This window comes from Ranitomeya variabilis, chromosome 1 (genome assembly GCF_051348905.1).
Source record: "Ranitomeya variabilis isolate aRanVar5 chromosome 1, aRanVar5.hap1, whole genome shotgun sequence".
NCBI lineage: Eukaryota > Metazoa > Chordata > Amphibia > Anura > Dendrobatidae > Ranitomeya > Ranitomeya variabilis.
The window spans coordinates 202613024-202632216 of NC_135232.1; the positions used below are offsets into that span (position 1 = coordinate 202613024).

The following is a 19193-nucleotide window of genomic DNA, read 5'->3' on the forward strand; positions in this document are numbered from 1 at the left end:
TAGTCACACAAAATCTTCAGGTAAATAGTGTTACTCGAGGTAACAGGTTCCCTATAAAATCTCACAGAAGGTAAAGTGAACCTGTCACTGGGTTTGGCCGATAAGAGATACGGCCATCACCTTTCAGGGCTGATATACAGCATTCTAGAATGCTGTGTATCTGCCCCCAACCCGACCTGCACGAGAAGAAAAATAACTTTTATTATACTCACCTGCAGGGCGGTCCGGTCCGATGGGTGTTGCAGGTCCTGGTCTGGTGCCTCTCATCATCTTTTGATGCCGCCCTCCTGCTTGCTTGATGCTTCTCCATGGCATCGCGCTCCTGCGCAGGCGTACTTTGTCTGCCCTGTTGAGGGCAGAGCAAAGTACTGCTAGTACGCAGGTGCTGGGAAAGGTCAAAGAGCCACGATGCCTGCGCACTGCAGTACTTTACTCTGACCTCAACAGGGCAGAGAGGTATGTCTGCGCAGGAGCGCTGTGCTGAGGAGACTGTGTGGATGCCGAAGTAACGCATCATCCACACGAAGCAAGCAGGAGGACGGGGATCGTAAGAAGATGGAAGGTGCCAGACCAAGACCAGTGACGCCCATCGGGCTGGACCGCCCCGCAGATGAGTACAGTAAGTTATTTTTCTTCTCTTAGAGGTCGGGCTGGGGGCTTATATACAACATTATAGAATGCTGTATATCAGCACTGAAAGGTGATGGCCGTATCTCTTATTGGCCAAAACTGGTGACAGGTTCCATTTAATGTAAACTTGATAGGATTAAATGTATAGCAGAAAGCTCAGCAAAACTTCTCACTAGAAAATGGAAAGTAGATAAGCATTCAGAATAGCATGATTTCTGGAGAATTAGGCAGCGCAATTACTATATAGGTTACTTGCCCTTTCTTTCCGCTCTGTACACTAAAAAGCTATCAATAAATGTACGCAATTCACTTCCATCTCAAGAGCAAACAAGCCACTGATTGTGCATTTATAAGTCAGTGTTGTTCTTCCAGGCGGCTTTTTCACTGTTTGCCCTTATGCACTAGAAAAGCCCTGGAGAATACAAGTATGTCTACAGGACTCTGATTCCCACTGGAGCCTGAAAACATGTCCTTTGGCCTTTGTTATGCTATTAAGTGTCACTGTATCTTTATTTCTGCCCTATGAGGTAACACAGTCTGTTGTGCTATTCCATACGGAAAAAAAAAAGTATGTGGTGTGATTTTTTAAATATTTTTTTTTAACATGTGAGCCTACTGACAGCAAAGGCCTTCATTTACCTTTTATAGATACGCCAGTACGCCAGGATGAACGCCTCCTTACATGGAAGACTTTCTGCTCACTTTGTATTTTATGTAAGACTGATCAATCATTAGTTATGTACTTTACATAAAATCTTGAAACCAACCTAAAGGCTGCCCTTGGGCATCTTGTGACAAGTCCACTACACTACCATATGGGCAGCTTCTCATTTCTCCTCTCATTTTTCTTTTCTGTACTTCTCTATATAGCAGTTTTTCTTGCCATATAGAAGCATACTCGACAGGGCAGTATACGGTCTTTTTAAAATTAGAGTCTATAGGAAGTAATTGTAACTAAGGTCCTATATTTAGCATATTCATAAATGTTATACTGTACACTGAAGGTGGAAATAGCAAATATTGGCATTTTCTACCACCAGTTTTGATCAAAGACCCTCTGAAGTAAGATGCGCCAATCAATAAAAGGTGCACAATGAATTGGTACATTTTAGACTGTTCTTATGCCAGAAACAGAAATCTACTTCAGCCATGGGCTGGAGGAAATGTCTGCTATAATTGAAGTCACTTTCTGAGTAAATTTGAAATATCAATGGTCACGGTTGGCTACTCCTCCAGTTAACTAGTGCCCATTTTTTTAGTAAAGTGATAGGGCCAGAGAGTAAACACCAAGGCACTGATCCATCAAAACTAGCCTTGTTCACGACGGTCTTGATGAGGTGGCTAGCTGGAGTCACAGGCGTCTGATTAATTGAGAGACGCGTCTGAAAGTGGAGTGCGTTTCACCACACATCTTACTCCAGTCAGTGACGGAAGATCACTGGTGTAAGGTATACGTATTTCGTGACTGGCTGTGGCATCATGCCCTATTCTGCCCCATCTGTGCACATTTTGCCAGAGCTCTGCAAGTATGGCAAAACGCCAAAAGTCGCAACATTTATGTGTAACCACATATTCCACATTTTTTTTTTACTTTTCAAAGCAATTTTTTTTGATGAATCAGGGCCCAAAAGGTGTAAAGTGTTTGCATATCCATTAGTCATGTCAAAGTTTGCAACTTTTACATGCTTGTTTTCTGGAGTAGAAGGACAGACGAAGTCCTATCATTTTATGATCAATCGAGGTCCAACCTCCGGAGCCTCCGCCATTCCTGAGAGTAAGGGAAAACAGTGCTAGTGTAGTGCTGATTTGTTGGGGTCCCAGAGGTCAGAAGTTTACCGATAATAAAGTGATCTTGGCTTCATTGTTGGCAGAATATAGTTCAGATAAAGAGGATATTTTGTTAGCTTTTTATTGTACAACTAGATGGCAGCCCGATTCTAAAGAATCGGGAGTCTAGAATCCATATATACTTTATTTATTCAAATGTAAGAATAATACAATTAATAAATAATAGTAAGAAAGAACAAAAAATGGCTGCACTCACCAGCTCTTGACAATTCTTGACAGTACGGCACATTTCTGATTGGTCGCTCGCGGCAGGCGGCAACCAATCAGAAAAGTGCCGCGCACCACGAATGCATATATCTTTGTCCACCCTGAGCGGGTGTAGGACGCTGGTGACGTCACTTATCTCCGGACATTATCTCCGGACAAAGCCACGGAAGTTGGCACAAATTGCCGGAAGTAGTATTCTAGGCAATTATATATTAGATTTTAATGTTATCAGTGTTTACCTTTGAACGTTTATATTGTACTGTCCTGTCACCAGCCATGTGTACGATTATCGGCCGAAAGCCTCTCTGGAACCAATAATCACCCCATGTAAAGGTATCTTTATAAGTTAAAGATTCAGAATACTATGACTTTTATCATATCCTGAACAGTCAAGTTTTTTATGAACCGTTAAGGTTTTCTGGTTGAAGTAAAAAAAACTCTGAGTGTTTACAGTTTGAAACCATAAAATGTTGAAAAATTATGTCATTCTTGAGTATATCACTCAATGGTGCTCATAAACGTGTCAAATTTGATCTATAATATACTTTAATATACGTTACTTTAAACTTTAATATACTTAAGAACAGGGCCCCAGACATCACACAGGGGGTCTGAAACACCGCACAGTGGTCCAAAATATCGCTGTGCTCTGCCTGGGGCCCCATATGCTGCCTGGGGCCCCTGTGCTCTGCCTGGGGCCCCATATGCTGCCTGGGGCCCCTGTGCTCTGCTTGGGGCCCCTGTGCTCTGCCTGGGGCCCCATGTTCTGCCTGGGGCCCCTGTGCTCTGCCTGGGGCCACTGTGCTCTGCCTGGGGCCCCATATGCTGCCTGGGGCCCCTGTGCTCTGCCTGGGGCCCCTGTGCTCTGCCTGGGGCCCCATGTTCTGCCTGGGGCAACTGTGCTCTGCCTGGGGCCCCATAGGCTGCCTGGGGCCCCTGTGCTCTGCCTGGGACCACTGTGCTCTGCCTGGGGCCCCATATGCTGCCTGGGGCCCCTGTGCTCTGCCTGGGGCCCCTGTGCTCTGCCTGGGGCCCCATGTTCTGCCTGGGGCAACTGTGCTCTGCCTGGGGCCCCATAGGCTGCCTAGGGCCCCTGTGCTCTGCCTGGGGCCACTGTGCTCTGCCTGGGGCCCCATATGCTGCCTGGGGCCCCTGTGCTCTGCCTGGGGCCCCATGTTCTGCCTGGGGCAACTGTGCTCTGCCTGGGGCCCCATAGGCTGCCTGGGGCCCCTGTGCTCTGCCTGGGACCACTGTGCTCTGCCTGGGGCCCCATATGCTGCCTGGGGCCCCTGTGCTCTGCCTGGGGCCCCATATGCTGCCTGGGGCCCCTGTGCTCTGCCTGGGGCCCCTGTGCTCTGCCTGGGGCCCCATGTTCTGCCTGGGGCCCCTGTGCTTTGCCTGGGGCAACTGTGCTCTGCCTGGGGCCCCATGTTCTGCCTGGGGCCACTGTGCTCTGCCTGGGGCCCCATAAGCTGCCTGGGGCCCCTGTGCTCTGCCTGGGACCACTGTGCTCTGCCTGGGGCCCCATATGCTGCCTGGGGCCCCTGTGCTCTGCCTGGGGCCCCATATGCTGCTTGGGGCCCCTGTGCTCTGCCTGGGGCCCCATATGCTGCCTGGGGCCCCTGTGCTCTGCCTGGGGCCCAATATGCTGCCTGGGGCCCCTGTGCTCTGCCTGGGGCCCCTGTGCTCTGCCTGGGGCCCCATGTTCTGCCTGGGGCCCCTGTGCTTTGCCTGGGGCCACTGTGCTCTGCCTGGGGCCCCATGTTCTGCCTGGGGCCACTGTGCTCTGCCTGGGGCCCCATAAGCTGCCTGGGGCCCCTGTGCTCTGCCTGGGACAACTGTGCTCTGCCTGGGGCCCCATATGCTGCCTGGGGCCCCTGTGCGCTGCCTGGGGCCACTGTGCTCTGCCTGGGGCCCCATATGCTGCCTGGGGCCACTGTGCTCTGCCTGGGGCCCCATATGCTGCCTGGGGCCCCTGTGCTCTGCCTGGGGCCCCATATGCTGCCTGGGGCCCCTGTGCTCTGCCTGGGACCCCTGTGCTCTGCCTGGGGCCCCATGTTCTGCCTGGGGTCCCTGTGCTCTGCCTGGGGCCACTGTGCTCTGCCTGGGGCCCCATATGCTGCCTGGGGCCCCTGTGCTCTGCCTGGGGCCCCATATGCTGCCTGGGGCCCCTGTGCTCTGCCTGGGGCCCCTGTGCTCTGCCTGGGGCCCCATATGCTGCCTGGGGCCCCTGTGCTCTGCCTGGGGCCCCTGTGCTCTGCCTGGGGCCCCATGCTCTGCCTGGGGCCCCTGTGCTCTGCCTGGGGCCACTGTGCTCTGCCTGGGGCCCCATATGCTGCCTGGGGCCACTGTGCTCTGCCTGGGGCCCCATATGCTGCCTGGGGCCCCTGTGCTCTGCCTGGGGCCCCTGTGCTTTGCCTGGGGCCACTGTGCTCTGCCTGGGGCCCCATAAGCTGCCTGGGGCCCCTTTGCTCTGCCTGGGAGCACTGTGCTCTGCCTGGGGCCCCATATGCTGCCTGGGGCCCCTGTGCTCTGCCTGGGGCCCCTGTGCTCTGCCTGGGGCCCCATATGCTGCCTGGGGCCACTGTGCTCTGCCTGGGGCCCCATATGCTGCCTGGGGCCCCTGTGCTCTGCCTGGGGCCCCATATGCTGCCTGGGGCCCCTGTGCTCTGCCTGGGGCCCCATGTTCTGCCTGGGGCCCCTGTGCTCTGCCTGGGGCCACTGTGCTCTGCCTGGGGCCCCATATGCTGCCTGGGGCCCCTGTGCTCTGCCTGGGGCCCCTGTGCTCTGCCTGGGGCCCCTGTGCTCTGCCTGGGGCCCCATATGCTGCCTGGGGCCCCTGTGCTCTGCCTGGGGCCCCTGTGCTCTGCCTGGGGCCCCATGTTCTGCCTGGGGCCCCTGTGCTCTGCCTGGGGCCACTGTGCTCTGCCTGGGGCCCCATATGCTGCCTGGGGCCCCTGTGCTCTGCCTGGGGCCCCATATGCTGCCTGGGGCCCCTGTGCTCTGCCTGGGGCCACTGTGCTCTGCCTGGGGCCCCATAGGCTGCCTGGGGCCCCTGTCCTCTGCCTGGGACCACTGTGCTCTGCCTGGGGCCCCATATGCTGCCTGGGGCCCCTGTGCTCTGCCTGGGGCCACTGTGCTCTGCCTGGGGCCCCATAGGCTGCCTGGGGCCCCTGTGCTCTGCCTGGGTGTAGGACACTGGTGACGTCACTTATCTCTGGACATTAGCTCCGGACATTAGCTCCGGGCATTAGCTCCGGACAAAGCCACGGAAGTTGGCACAAATTGCAGGAAGTAGTATTCTAGGCAATTAATCTCCGGACATTAGCTCCGGACATTAGCTCCGGACATTAGCTCCGGACATTATCTCCGGACATTAGCTCCGGACAAAGCCATGGAAGTTGGCACAAATTGCAGGAAGTAGTATTCTAGGCAATTATATATTAGATGGGCATTTCCTGAAGGAAATACATGGTGCTTGAACAGCGCTACCAGCTTTACAGCAGCACTTTTCACACACGGGACTGGGGGGTGCGCTTACTTTTGCACCCGGGGCCGGGGGCGCGCTTACTTTTGCACCCGGGGGCGCACTTACTTTTGCACCCGGAGGCGCACTTACTTTTGCACCCGGGGGCGCACTTACTTTTGCACCCGGGGGCGCACTTACTTTTGCACCCGGGGGCGCACTTACTTTTGCACCCGGGGGCGCACTTACTTTTGCACCCGGGGGCGCACTTACTTTTGCACCCGGGGGCGCACTTACTTTTGCACCCGGGGGCGCACTTACTTTTGCACCCGGGGGCGCACTTACTTTTGCACCCGGGGCCGCACTTACTTTTGGTGGGCGGGGCTCCTCGGCCTCCGATTTGGTTGGTGGGGCCCCTCGTCCTCCGATTTGGTGGGTGGGGACCCTCGGCCTCCGATTTGGTGGGCGGGGACCAGCCTCCGATTTGGTGGGCGGGGACCCTCGGCCTCCGATTTGGTGGGCGGGGACCCTCGACCTCCGATTTGCTGGGCGGGGACCCTCGGCCTCCGCTTTGGTGGGCGGGGCCCCTCGGCCTCCGATTTGGTGGGCGGGGTCCCTCTGCCTCCGATTTGGTGGGCGGGGACCCTCGGCCTCCGCTTTGGTTGGTTGGGCCCCACGGCCTCCGATTTGGTGGGCGGGGCCCCTCAGCCTCCGATTTGGTGGGCGGGGCCCCTCGGCCTCCGATTTGGTGGGCGGGGCCCCTCGGCCTCCGATTTGGTTGGCGGGGCCCCTCGGCCTCCGATTTGGTGGGTGGGGACCCTCGGCCTCCGATTTGGTGGGTGGGGACCCTCGGCCTCCGATTTGGTGGGCGGGGCCCCTCGGCCTCTGCTTTGGTGGGCGGGGCCGGGCCCCTCGGCCTCCGCTTTGGTGGGCGGGGCCGCTCGGCCTTCGATTTGGTGGGCGGGGCTCCTCGGCCTCCGATTTGGTGGGCGGGGCCCCTCGGCCTCCGATTTGGTTGGCGGGGCCCCTCGGCCTCCGATTTGGTGGGCAGGGACTCTCGGCCTCCGATTTGGTGGGCGGGGACCCTCGGCCTCCGATTTGGTGGGCGGGGACCCTCGGCCTCCGATTTGGTGGGCAGGGACCCTCGGCCTCCGATTTGGTGGTCGGGGACCCTCGGCCTCCGCTTTGGTGGGCGGGGCCCCTCAGCCTCCGATTTGGTGGGCGGGGTCCCTCTGCCTCCGATTTGGTGTGCGGGGACCCTCGGCCTCCGCTTTGGTGGGCGGGGCCCCTCGGCCTTCGATTTGGTGGGCGGGGCCCCTCGACCTCCGATTTGGTTGGTGTGGACCCTCGGCCTCCGATTTGGTGGGCGGGGACCCTCGGCCTCCGATTTGGTGGGCGGGGACCCTCGGCCTCCGATTTGGTGGGCGGGGACCCTCGGCCTCCGATTTGGTGGGCGGGGCCCATCGGCCTCCGATTTGGTGGGCAGGGCCCATCGGCCTCCGATGTGGTGGGCGGGGCCCCTCGGCCTCCGATTTGGTGGGCGGGGACCCCTGGCCTCCTAATTGGTGGGCGGGGACCCTCAGCCTCCGATTTGGTGGGCGGGGACCCTCGGCCTCCGATTTGGTGGGCGGGGACCCTCGGCCTCCGATTTGGTAGGCGGGGCCCCTCGGCCTCCGATTTGGTGGTCGGGGACCCTCGGCCTCCAATTTGGTGGGCAAGGACCCTCGGCCTCCGATTTGGTGGGCGGGGACCCTCGGCCTCCGATTTGGTGGGCGTGGCCCCTCGGCCTCCGATTTGGTGGGCGGGGCCCCTTGGCCTCTGATTTGGTGGGCGGGGCCCCTCGGCCTCTGATTTGGTGGGCGGGGCCCCTCGGCCTCTGATTTGGTGGGCGGGGCCCCTCGGCCTCCGATGTGGTGGGCGGGGCCCCTCGGCCTCCGCTTTGGTGGGCGGGGCCGGGCCCCTCGGCCTCCGCTTTGGTGGGCGGGGCCGCTCGGCCTTCGATTTGTTGGGCGGGGCTCCTCGGCCTTCGATTTGGTTGGCGGGGCACCTCGGCCTCCGTTTTGGTTGGCAGGGCCCCTTATCCTCCGATTTGGTGGGCGGGGACCCTCGGCCTCCGATTTGTTGGGCGGGGCTCCTCGGCCTTCGATTTGGTTGGCGGGGCACCTCGGCCTCCGTTTTGGTTGGCAGGGCCCCTTATCCTCCGATTTGGTGGGCGGGGACCCTCGGCCTCCGATTTGGTGGGCGGGGACCCTCGGCCTCCGATTTGGTGGGCGGGGCCCCTCGGCCTCCGATTTGGTGGGCGGGGCCCCTCGGCCTCCGATTTGGTGGGCGGGGACCCTCGGCCTCCGATTTGATTGGCGGGGCCCCTCGGCCTCCGATTTGGTGGGCGGGGCCCCTCGGCCTCCGATTTGGTGGGCGGGGCCCCTCGGCCTCCGATTTGGTGGGCGGGGACCCTCGGCCTCCAATTTGGTGGGCGGGGACCCTCGGCCTCCAATTTGGTGGGCGGGGACCCTCGGCCTCCGATTTGGTGGGCGGGGACCCTCGGCCTCCGATTTGGTGGGCGGGGACCCTCGGCCTCCGATTTGGTGGGCGGGGCCCCTCGGCCTCCGCTTTGGTGGGCGGGGCCGCTCGGCCTCCGATTTGGTGGGCGGGGCTCCTTGGCCTCCGATTTGGTTGGCGGGACCCCTCGGCCTCCGATTTGGTGGGCGGGGCCCCTCGGCCTCCGATTTGGTGGGCGGGGACTCTCGGCCTCCGATTTGGTGGGCGGGGACCCTCGGCCTCCGATTTGGTGGGCGGGGACCCTCGGCCTCCGATTTGGTGGGCGTGGCCCCTCGGCCTCCGATTTGGTGGGCGGGGACCCCCGGCCTCCGATTTGGTGGGCGGGGACCCTCGGCCTCCGATTTGGTGGGCGGGGCCCCTCGGCCTCCGATTTGGTGGGCGGGGACCCTCTGCCTCCGATTTGGTGGGCGGGGACCCTCGGCCTCCGATTTGGTGGGCGTGGCCCCTCGGCCTCCGATTTGGTGGGCGTGGCCCCTCGGCCTCCGATTTGGTGGGCGGGGACCCCCGGCCTCCGATTTGGTGGGCGGGGACCCTCGGCCTCCGATTTGGTGGGCGGGGCCCCTCGGCCTCCGATTTGGTGGGCGGGGACCCTCTGCCTCCGATTTGGTGGGCGGGGACCCTCGGCCTCCGATTTGGTGGGCGGGGCCCCTCAGCCTCCGATTTGGTGGGCGGGGCCCCTCGGCCTCCGATTTGGTGGGCGGGGCCTCTCGGCCTCCGATGTGGTGGGCGGGGCCCCTCGGCCTCTGATGTGGTGGGCGGGGCCCCTCGGCCTCCGATTTGGTGGGCGGGGCCCCTCGGCCTCCGATTTGGTGGGCGGGGACCCTCTGCCTCCGATTTGGTGGGCGGGGACCCTCGGCCTCCGATTTGGTGGGCGGGGCCCCTCAGCCTCCGATTTGGTGGGCGGGGCCCCTCGGCCTCCGATTTGGTGGGCGGGGCCTCTCGGCCTCCGATGTGGTGGGCGGGGCCCCTCGGCCTCTGATGTGGTGGTCGGGGCCCCTCGGCCTCCGATTTGGTGGGCGGGGACCCTCGGCCTCCGATTTGGTGGGCGGGGACCCTCGGCCTCCGATTTGGTGGGCGGGGCCCCTCGGCCTCTGATGTGGTGGTCGGGGCCCCTCGGCCTCCGCTTTGGTGGGCGGGGCCGGGCCCCTCGGCCTCCGCTTTGGTTGGCGGGGCCGCTCGGCCTTCGATTTGTTGGGCGGGGCGGCCTCCGATTTGGTTGGCGGGGCGGCCTCCGATTTGGTTGGCGGGGCCCCTCGGCCTCCGATTTGGTTGGCGGGGCCCCTTATCCTCTGATTTGGTGGGCGGGGACTCTCGGCCTCTGATTTGGTGGGCGGGGACCCTTGGCCTCCAATTTGGTGGGCGGGGACCCTCGGCTTTCGATTTGGTGGGCGGGGACCCTCGGCCTCCGATTTGGTGGGCGGGGCCCCTCGGCCTCCGATTTGGTGGGCGGGGCCCCTCGGCCTCCAATTTGGTGGGCGTGGCCCCTCGGCCTCCGATTTGGTGGGCGTGGCCCCTCGGCCTCCGATGTGGTGGGCGGGGACCCTCGGCCTCCGATTTGGTGGGCGGGGACCCTCGGCCTCCGATTTGGTGGGCGGGGACCCTCGGCCTCCGATTTGGTGGGCGGGGCCCCTCGGCCTCCGATTTGGTGGACGGGGCCCCTCGGCCTCCGATGTGGTGGTCGGGGCCCCTCGGCCTCCGCTTTGGTGGGCGGGGCCGGGCCCCTCGGCCTCCGCTTTGGTTGGCGGGGCCGCTCGGCCTTCGATTTGTTGGGCGGGGCTCCTCGGCCTCCGATTTGGTTGGCGGGGCCCCTCGGCCTCCGATTTGGTTGGCGGGGCCCCTTATCCTCTGATTTGGTGGGCGGGGACTCTCGGCCTCTGATTTGGTGGGCGGGGACCCTCGACCTCCGATTTGGTGGGCGGGGACCCTCGGCCTCCGATTTGGTTGGCGGGGCCCCTTATCCTCCGATTTGGTTGGCGGGGCCCCTCGGCCTCCGATTTGGTTGGCGGGGCCCCTTATCCTCTGATTTGGTGGGCGGGGACTCTCGGCCTCTGATTTGGTGGGCGGGGACCCTCGGCCTCCGATATGGTTGGCGGGGCCCCTCGACCTCCGATTTGGTGGGCGGGGACCCTCGGCCTCCGATTTGGTGGGCGGGGACCCTCGGCCTCCGATTTGGTTGGTGGGGCCCCTCGGCCTCCGATTCGGTGGGCGGGGACCCTCGGCCTCCGATTTGGTGGGCGGGGACCCTCGGCCTCCGATGTGGTGGGCGGGGCCAGGCCCCTCGGCCTCCGCTTTGGTGGGCGGGGCCGCTCGGCCTTCGATTTGGTGGGCGGGGCTCCTCGGCCTCCGATTTGGTTGGCGAAGCCCCTCGGCCTCCGATTTGGTTGGCGGGGCCCCTCGGCCTCCGATTTGGTGGGCGGGGACTCTCGGCCTCCGATTTGGTGGGCGGGGACCCTCGGCCTCCGATTTGGTGGGCGGGGACCCTCGGCCTCCGATTTGGTGGGCAGGGACCCTCGGCCTCCGATTTGGTGGTCGGGGTCCCTCGGCCTCCGCTTTGGTGGGCGGGGCCCCTCGGCCTCCGATTTGGTGGGCGGGGCCCCTCGGCCTCTGAGTTGGTGGGTGGGGCCCCTCGGCCTCCGACTTGGTGGGTGGGGACCCTCGGCCTCCAATTTGGTGGGCGTGGCCCCTCGGCCTCCGATTTGGTGGGCGTGGCCCCTCTGCCTCCGATGTGGTGGGCGGGGACCCTCGGCCTCCGATTTGGTGGGCGGGGACCCTCGGCCTCCGATTTGGTGGGCGGGGACCCTCGGCCTCCGATTTGGTGGGCGGGGCCCCTCGGCCTCCGATTTGGTGGACGGGGCCCCTCGGCCTCCGATGTGGTGGTCGGGGCCCCTCGGCCTCCGCTTTGGTGGGCGGGGCCGGGCCCCTCGGCCTCCGCTTTGGTTGGCGGGGCCGCTCGGCCTTCGATTTGTTGGGCGGGGCTCCTCGGCCTCCGATTTGGTTGGCGGGGCCCCTCGGCCTCTGATTTGGTTGGCGGGGCCCCTTATTCTCTGATTTGGTGGGCGGGGACTCTCGGCCTCTGATTTGGTGGGCGGGGACCCTCGACCTCCGATTTGGTGGGCGGGGACACTCGGCCTCCGATTTGGTTGGCGGGGCCCCTTATCCTCCGATTTGGTTGGCGGGGCCCCTCGGCCTCCGATTTGGTTGGCGGGGCCCCTTATCCTCTGATTTGGTGGGCGGGGACTCTCGGCCTCTGATTTGGTGGGCGGGGACCCTCGGCCTCCGATTTGGTGGGCGGGGCCCCTCGGCCTCCGATATGGTTGGCGGGGCCCCTCGACCTCCGATTTGGTGGGCGGGGACCCTCGGCCTCCGATTTGGTGGGCGGGGACCCTCGGCCTCCGATTTGGTTGGTGGGGCCCATCGGCCTCCGATTCGGTGGGCGGGGACCCTCGGCCTCCGATTTGGTGGGCGGGGACCCTCGGCCTCCGATTTGGTGGGCGGGGACCCTCGGCCTCCGATTTGGTGGGCGGGGACCCTCGGCCTCCGATTTGGTGGGCGGGGCCCCTCGGCCTCCGATTTGGTGGGCGGGGCCCCTCGGCCTCCGATGTGGTGGGCGGGGCCAGGCCCCTCGGCCTCCGCTTTGGTGGGCGGGGCCGCTCGGCCTTCGATTTGGTGGGCGGGGCTCCTCGGCCTCCGATTTGGTTGGCGAAGCCCCTCGGCCTCCGATTTGGTTGGCGGGGTCCCTCGGCCTCCGATTTGGTGGGCGGGGACTCTCGGCCTCCGATTTGGTGGGCGGGGACCCTCGGCCTCCGATTTGGTGGGCGGGGACCCTCGGCCTCCGAGTTGGTGGGCAGGGACCCTCGGCCTCCGATTTGGTGGTCGGGGTCCCTCGGCCTCCGCTTTGGTGGGCGGGGCCCCTCGGCCTCCGATTTGGTGGGCGGGGTCCCTCTGCCTCCGATTTGGTGTGCGGGGACCCTCGGCCTCCGATTTGGTGGGCGGGGACCCTCGGCCTCCGATTTGGTGGGCAGGGACCCTCGGCCTCCGATTTGGTGGTCGGGGACCCTCGGCCTCCGATTTGGTGGTCGGGGACCCTCGGCCTCCGCTTTGGTGGGCGGGGCCCCTCGGCCTCCGATTTGGTGGGCGGGGCCCCTCAGCCTCCGATTTGGTTGGTGGGGCCCCTCGGCCTCCGATTTGGTGGGCGGGGACCCTCGGCCTCCGATTTGGTTGGTGGGGACCCTCGGCCTCCGATTTGGTGGGCGGGGACCCTCGGCCTCCGATTTGGTGGGCGGGGACCCTCGGCCTCCGATTTGGTGGGTGGGGCCCATCGGCCTCCGATTTGGTGGGCGGGGACCCTCGGCCTCCGATTTGGTGGGCGGGGACCCTCGGCCTCCGATTTGGTTGGTGGGGACCCTCGGCCTCCGATTTGGTGGGCGGGGACCCTCGGCCTCCGATTTGGTGGGCGGGGACCCTCAGCCTCCGATTTGGTGGGCGGGGCCCCTCGGCCTCCGATTTGGATGGTGTGGACCCTCGGCCTCCGATTTGGTGGGCGGGGACCCTCGGCCTCCGATTTGGTGGGCGGGGACCCTCGGCCTCCGATTTGGTGGGCGGGGACCCTCGGCCTCCGATTTGGTGGGCGGGGCCCCTCGGCCTCCGATTTGGTGGGCAGGGCACCTCGGCCTCCGATGTGGTGGGCGGGGCCTCTCGGCCTCCGATCTGGAGGGCGGGGACCCCCGGCCTCCGATTTGGTGGGCGGGGACCCTCAGCCTTCGATTTGGTGGGCGGGGCTCCTCGGCCTCCGATTTGGTTGGCGGGGCCCCTCGGCCTCCGATTTGGTGTGTGCTCTGCCTGGGGCCACTGTGCTCTGCCTGGGGCCCCATATGCTGCCTGGGGCCCCTGTGCTCTGCCTGGGGCCCCATATGCTGCCTGGGGCCCCTGTGCTCTGCCTGGGGCCCCTGTGCTCTGCCTGGGGCCCCATGTTCTGCCTGGGGTCCCTGTGCTCTGCCTGGGGCCACTGTGCTCTGCCTGGGTGTAGGACACTGATGACGTCACTTATCTCCGGACATTAGCTCCGGACATTAGCTCCGGACAAAGCCACGGAAGTTGGCACAAATTGCAGGAAGTAGTATTCTAGGCAATTATATATTAGATACGCTTCAGGGTCAAAAAGACCATTTTATCAGGTCTGTTTTGCTACTGACCTGACGAAAATTTCTGTTCGACCCTGAAAGGCATTGTACAATACAAAACTTACGAAATATCCTCCGAATCTGAACTATACTCTGGCAGCAGCACAGCCACGATCTGTAACATCCAGCAATGCGTTAATGTGGAAAAGAGGCTTCTTCAGCCCTACAGGCAAAACTGTATTAGATGGATACTCCATACAGTACCAGGAGTTGTGCCCCACAGAACCTTACAAAGTGAGGGGACCAACATTGTTACAGTATCCATCATCATTAACGTTCCTACCATAAGAGTGCTTTACCTTTTTCTTTGAATTTGCCAAAAATAAGGTGATGGCATATCATATAAGATGGAAACTCCTTTAAGCATTGCTTTTTACTGATGGTACAAGGATACCAAGAACCACTTTTCACCTTATTAGTATTAAATACAGGTCCTTCTCAAAAAAATTAGCATATAGTGTTAAATTTCATTATTTACCATAATGTAATGATTACAATTAAACTTTCATATACTATAGATTCATTATCCGCCAACTGAAATTTGTCAGGTCTTTTATTGTTTTAATACTGATGATTTTGGCATACAACTCCTGATAACCCAAAAAACCTGTCTCAATAAATTAGCATATCAAGAAAAGGTTCTCTAAATGACCTATTACCCTAATCTTCTGAATCAACTAATTAACTCTAAACACATGCAAAAGATACCTGAGGCTTTTAAAAACTCCCTGTGTGGTTCATTACTCAAAACCCCCATCATGGATAAGACTAGCGACCTGACAGATGTCAAGAAGGCCATCATTGACACCCTCAAGTAAGAGGGTAAGACCCAGAAAGAAATTTCTCAACAAATAGGCTGTTCCCAGAGTGCTGTATCAAGGCACCTCAATGGTAAGTCTGTTGGAAGGAAACAATGTGGCAGAAAATGCTGTACAACGAGAAGAGGTGACCGGAACCTGAGGAAGCAGTGGACTGAGTCTGGTGTGGAAACATCCAGAGCCACCGTGCACAGGCGTGTGCAGGAAATGGGCTACAGGTGCTGCATTCCCCAGGTAAAGCCACTTTTGAACCATAAACAGCGGCAGAAGCGCCTGACCTGGGCTACAGAGAAGCAGCACTGGACTGTTGCTAAGTGGTCCCAAGTACTTTTTTCTGATGAAAGCAAATTTTGCATGTCATTCGGAAATCAAGGTGCCAGAGTCTGGAGGAAGACTGGGGAGAAGGAAATGCCAAAATGCCTGAAGTCCAGTGTCAAGTACCCACAGTCAGTGATGGTGTGGGGTGCCATGTCAGCTGCTGGTGTTGGTCCACTGTGTTTCATCAAGGGCAGGGTCAATGCAGCTAGCTATCAGGAGATTTTGGAGCACTTCATGCTTCCATCGGCTGAAATGCTTTATGGAGATGAAGATTTCATTTTTCAGCACGACCTGGCACCTGCTCACAGTGCTAAAACCACTGGTAAATGGTTTACTGACCATGGTATTACTGTGCTCAATTGGCCTGCCAACTCTCCTGACCTGAACCCCATAGAGAATCTGTGGGATATTGTGAAGAGAAAGTTGAGAGACGCAAGACCCAACACTCTGGATGAGCTTAAGGCCGCTATTGAAGCATCCTGGGCCTCCATAACATCTCAGCAGTGTCACAGGCTGATTGCCTCCATGCCACGCCGCATTGAAGCAGTCATTTCTGCCAAAGGATTCCCGACAAAGTATTGAGTGCATAACTGAACATTATTATTTGATGGTTTTTTTGTTTGGTATTAAAAAACACTTTTATTTGATTGGTCGGGTGAAATATGCTAATTTATTGAGACAGGTATTTTGGGTTATCAGGAGTTGTAGGCCAAAATCATCAGTATTAAAACAATAAAAGACCTGACAAATTTCAGTTGGTGGATAATGAATCTATAATATATGAAAGTTTAATTGTAATCATTACATTATGGTAAATAATGAAATTTAACACTATATGCTAATTTTTTGAGAAGGACCTGTATGTGAATTTTTGCCATATTTGCCAAGAATTGTACTCGGAAATAGTGCTATTTATTAATATTGAAACATGTCAATTTTTATATTACTATTTAAAGTTATATTTCTAAATAATGATGGTCCTGCCAATCACATGGCCTCTATGTGCCTAAGGGGAATTCAGATGATTAACAGATGTCATACAATATGTCATTAATGTCTGAATGTGACCCTAGAGACCCTGTCACAAAGACTGGCTCTGCAATTTCCCATAGACAGTAATAGATAGGACTATGCACATGCCCAGCTAGCTCAAACATTCACGACAAGCCAATCATGACATACATGATATCCCAAAAATGTGCGTAGTTAGAATACTCTTTGAAATCCAACATTACTGCTTATTCCGAAGAGTATACTTGATATAAATACCTGAAAAGGTCAAAATGTTGCAGTAGAACAAAAAGACCAGTCCAAAAAAAAGAAACCAACAGATTTAATTTTACATGCACTACTAGACATATTAGAGATGATGCGCAGAAATAACCACATAAAATTAAATTCAGTACCCGTAACAAAATTTCAGAGAGGCACAAATGCATATACAGTTAGGTTAAAAAATATTTGGACAGTGATACAGGTTTTTGCATTAGCTGTCCACTAAAACAAAAAAAGTGCAGACTCTCAGCTGTAGGCATCATTCTCATGTCAGAATTTTTGCATCAGTGTTTGTATACCAAAGCCAGGAGTGGAAATTACAGAGAAAAAATATAATTGCCATTTGTTCTGTGTTTTGAAGATGCTTCTGGTTTTGACATACAAATACTGACCTGTGAATGAGTCCTTAGGGCTTGCTCATGCGAGGTTATAACACGGCCAAGTGCTATCTGATGTTTTATTGGATAGCACACGGCCCAATGTTATACTATATTCGATAATCAGAACATGCAGACCCATATGAGCCTATGGGTGGATGTAAAACATATGACTGCACTTAGATGTCATCTGAGTGCAGTCTGATTTACGCGTACAAAAACAATAGAGAAGATGGAAAAATAAAGTTCCATTCTCAGTCTCCTTCCTCCATCTCCATGTGAGAGAATTGGATCGCACTAAGATTACACTCGACTCAAACGCTGATCAGAGTGTCATTAGCATAATTGACCCAATTCTCGCACATCAGAACATATAGCCGTCTGACCGCAGCCTTAACTTTGGCATATTTACATCCTAACTGGACTAAGGGTTATGAATTACAGCTCTTTAATGTGTAAAGGGACCAATAGTAATTGGACAATTATCTTAAAAGCTCTGTAATGAGCAGCATGGGCTATTCCCTCATTAATCCATCATCAGTTAAGTAGGTAAAAGATTTGGAGCTGATTACAGGTGTGGCATTTTCATTTGGAAGCTATTGCTGTGAACCCACAATATGCGGACAAAGGAGCAATCAATGGAAGAGAAATAGACCATCATTAGGCTGAAAAAAGAAATCCATCAGTGAGATAGTAAAAAACGTAAGAGTTGCTAAATGAACAGTTTGATGCAATCTGCAAAAAAGGCTGTTCTTGCACACCTCCACGCTATTCAGGATTTCCGAGCCCCATTTTTTGGGTTCCAAAGCCCCGTATTCAGGATTGCTGGGGTAATTATCGCCTAGTGAAAGCTTTTCACAGCATTTCCTAACTAATTCTCCACTATGGGATGAAAGGAGTAAGCAGCTGTTATTGGACTTTGAAATTGAACATGGTCAAATATTCATTCCCTTGTTATCAGGGAAGAGTCTGAAGGCCTCCATACATTTAACAAGTTATATCATTTTCAGAAACTGCTAAAATGTCATGTGTCTTTCCTGAAGTTTTGATCATTAAGCATTTGGGTGTAAATTTATTATGCTTGCTTATATAGCGATATCATACTCCACAGCGCTTTACAGACATGATAATCACTATCCCCATTGGGGCTCACAATTTAAATTCCTTTTCATTATGTCTTTGGAGTGTAGAGGTAAACTAGAATACCTGGAGGAAACTGACGCAACATGGAGAGAACATACAAACTCTTTGCAGATGTTGTCCTAAGTGGGATTTGACTCAAGGACCCCAGCGCTGCAGAGTAACAGTGCTAACCACTGAGCCACCCTGCTGCCACACAGACCACATATACAATTAATCCATAAAGAAGACAAACTGATCAGCGCCAAACAGAAACATTTTGCAAGATGCATCTGCCCATTCATTAGCAATCTGTAGGGGTCTCAGGCCCCAGACCTTGGCCAATGTAACTTTTTCACATCATAAATTGGTGGAACTGGAAGGTACCCTTTAAAAGAAGTCTGTAGATCCCACTGAAAACAGCAGACTTAGCTCTAATGTGTTTGAACATCTAAAGTTAAGATTTGTTGCATTTGCATTTAGGCCCGTTTCCATGTTATTGCAGTCAGTCCTACTACTCACCACTTTAGACAGTTGGTAAACTATGAGTGACACATCATGTAAGTAACATAACATTTAAGAAAATTGCTCTTACCTGAGACTTGGTAAGTAAAGTAGAGGACAGCAAGGAAGCATACAGTACAATGCAGTAGGGAAGGCATATTGTGCTGCAGATTTCTCTTACATCAGATGCCAGTCAAGCACAGGGTAACGGAGGACAGGGCAGTGATGAAGGCCTGGCAATGGGGTGAAGGATGTGGATCAAACAGCTGCTGCTGACACCCCCATTGGGGCAGCCCTAGGACACAGTATTGGGGGAGGTGCAGGCAGAGTCCTTAGAACAGAGAAGGTTGTGTCTGTCCTCAGTGGCAGGGAAGCCCTGGCTTAAGTAAGTGCAGCCAGAAGCACTGAAGTAGGAGAAGGCAGACTTTATACAGAGAGCCTGGCAGCGCTCCCAGCAAACAACTGACAACACCAGAGAAGTGCCAGGTTTTATACTTTGCTGACAGGAAGCAATTCCATAGTACAAAGACCATTCAGTCAGACTCAGGCACACAATGCAGAGATAAACATGCTAAACATCAACTGATTCAGTCATTTTAATAATGAGGGACCTCACATGATTGATCACTTATTCATGAGAAACCAACATAGATTGACTGCCAGATAAATGGATAGATATGAATGCATCTTTCCACATTTATACACTGTCCACATCTGTCCACCGCTGACACTGCAAACAGCTTTTTAATTTAGGGTGCGGAGTTTTGGACCCTCACTGACCTGACATTGATGACCTATCATAAGGACTTCAGGAATTCTAAAACAGTGATCAATAGCCACAAAGACATCTATATTCAGAAGGGACTGCTCCTGACAACTTTCATGCATGCAA

At 56.9% G+C, this 19193-nt stretch overlaps 1 protein-coding gene across 2 annotated transcripts in view; it reads right to left on the reverse strand.

The window, feature by feature from the left end:
• SUSD2 (sushi domain containing 2) overlaps nucleotides 1-18765 on the reverse strand; it is a 354318-nt gene extending 335553 nt beyond the window's left edge. For both annotated transcript variants that reach the window (XM_077292088.1, XM_077292084.1), the window contains exon 1: nucleotides 18393-18765. In XM_077292088.1, coding sequence (XP_077148203.1) covers nucleotides 18393-18459 — 67 coding nt within the window. In that variant the 5' untranslated portion in view covers nucleotides 18460-18765. The remainder of the gene's footprint in view (nucleotides 1-18392) is intronic.
• Between the last annotated feature and the right edge of the window lie 428 nt (nucleotides 18766-19193).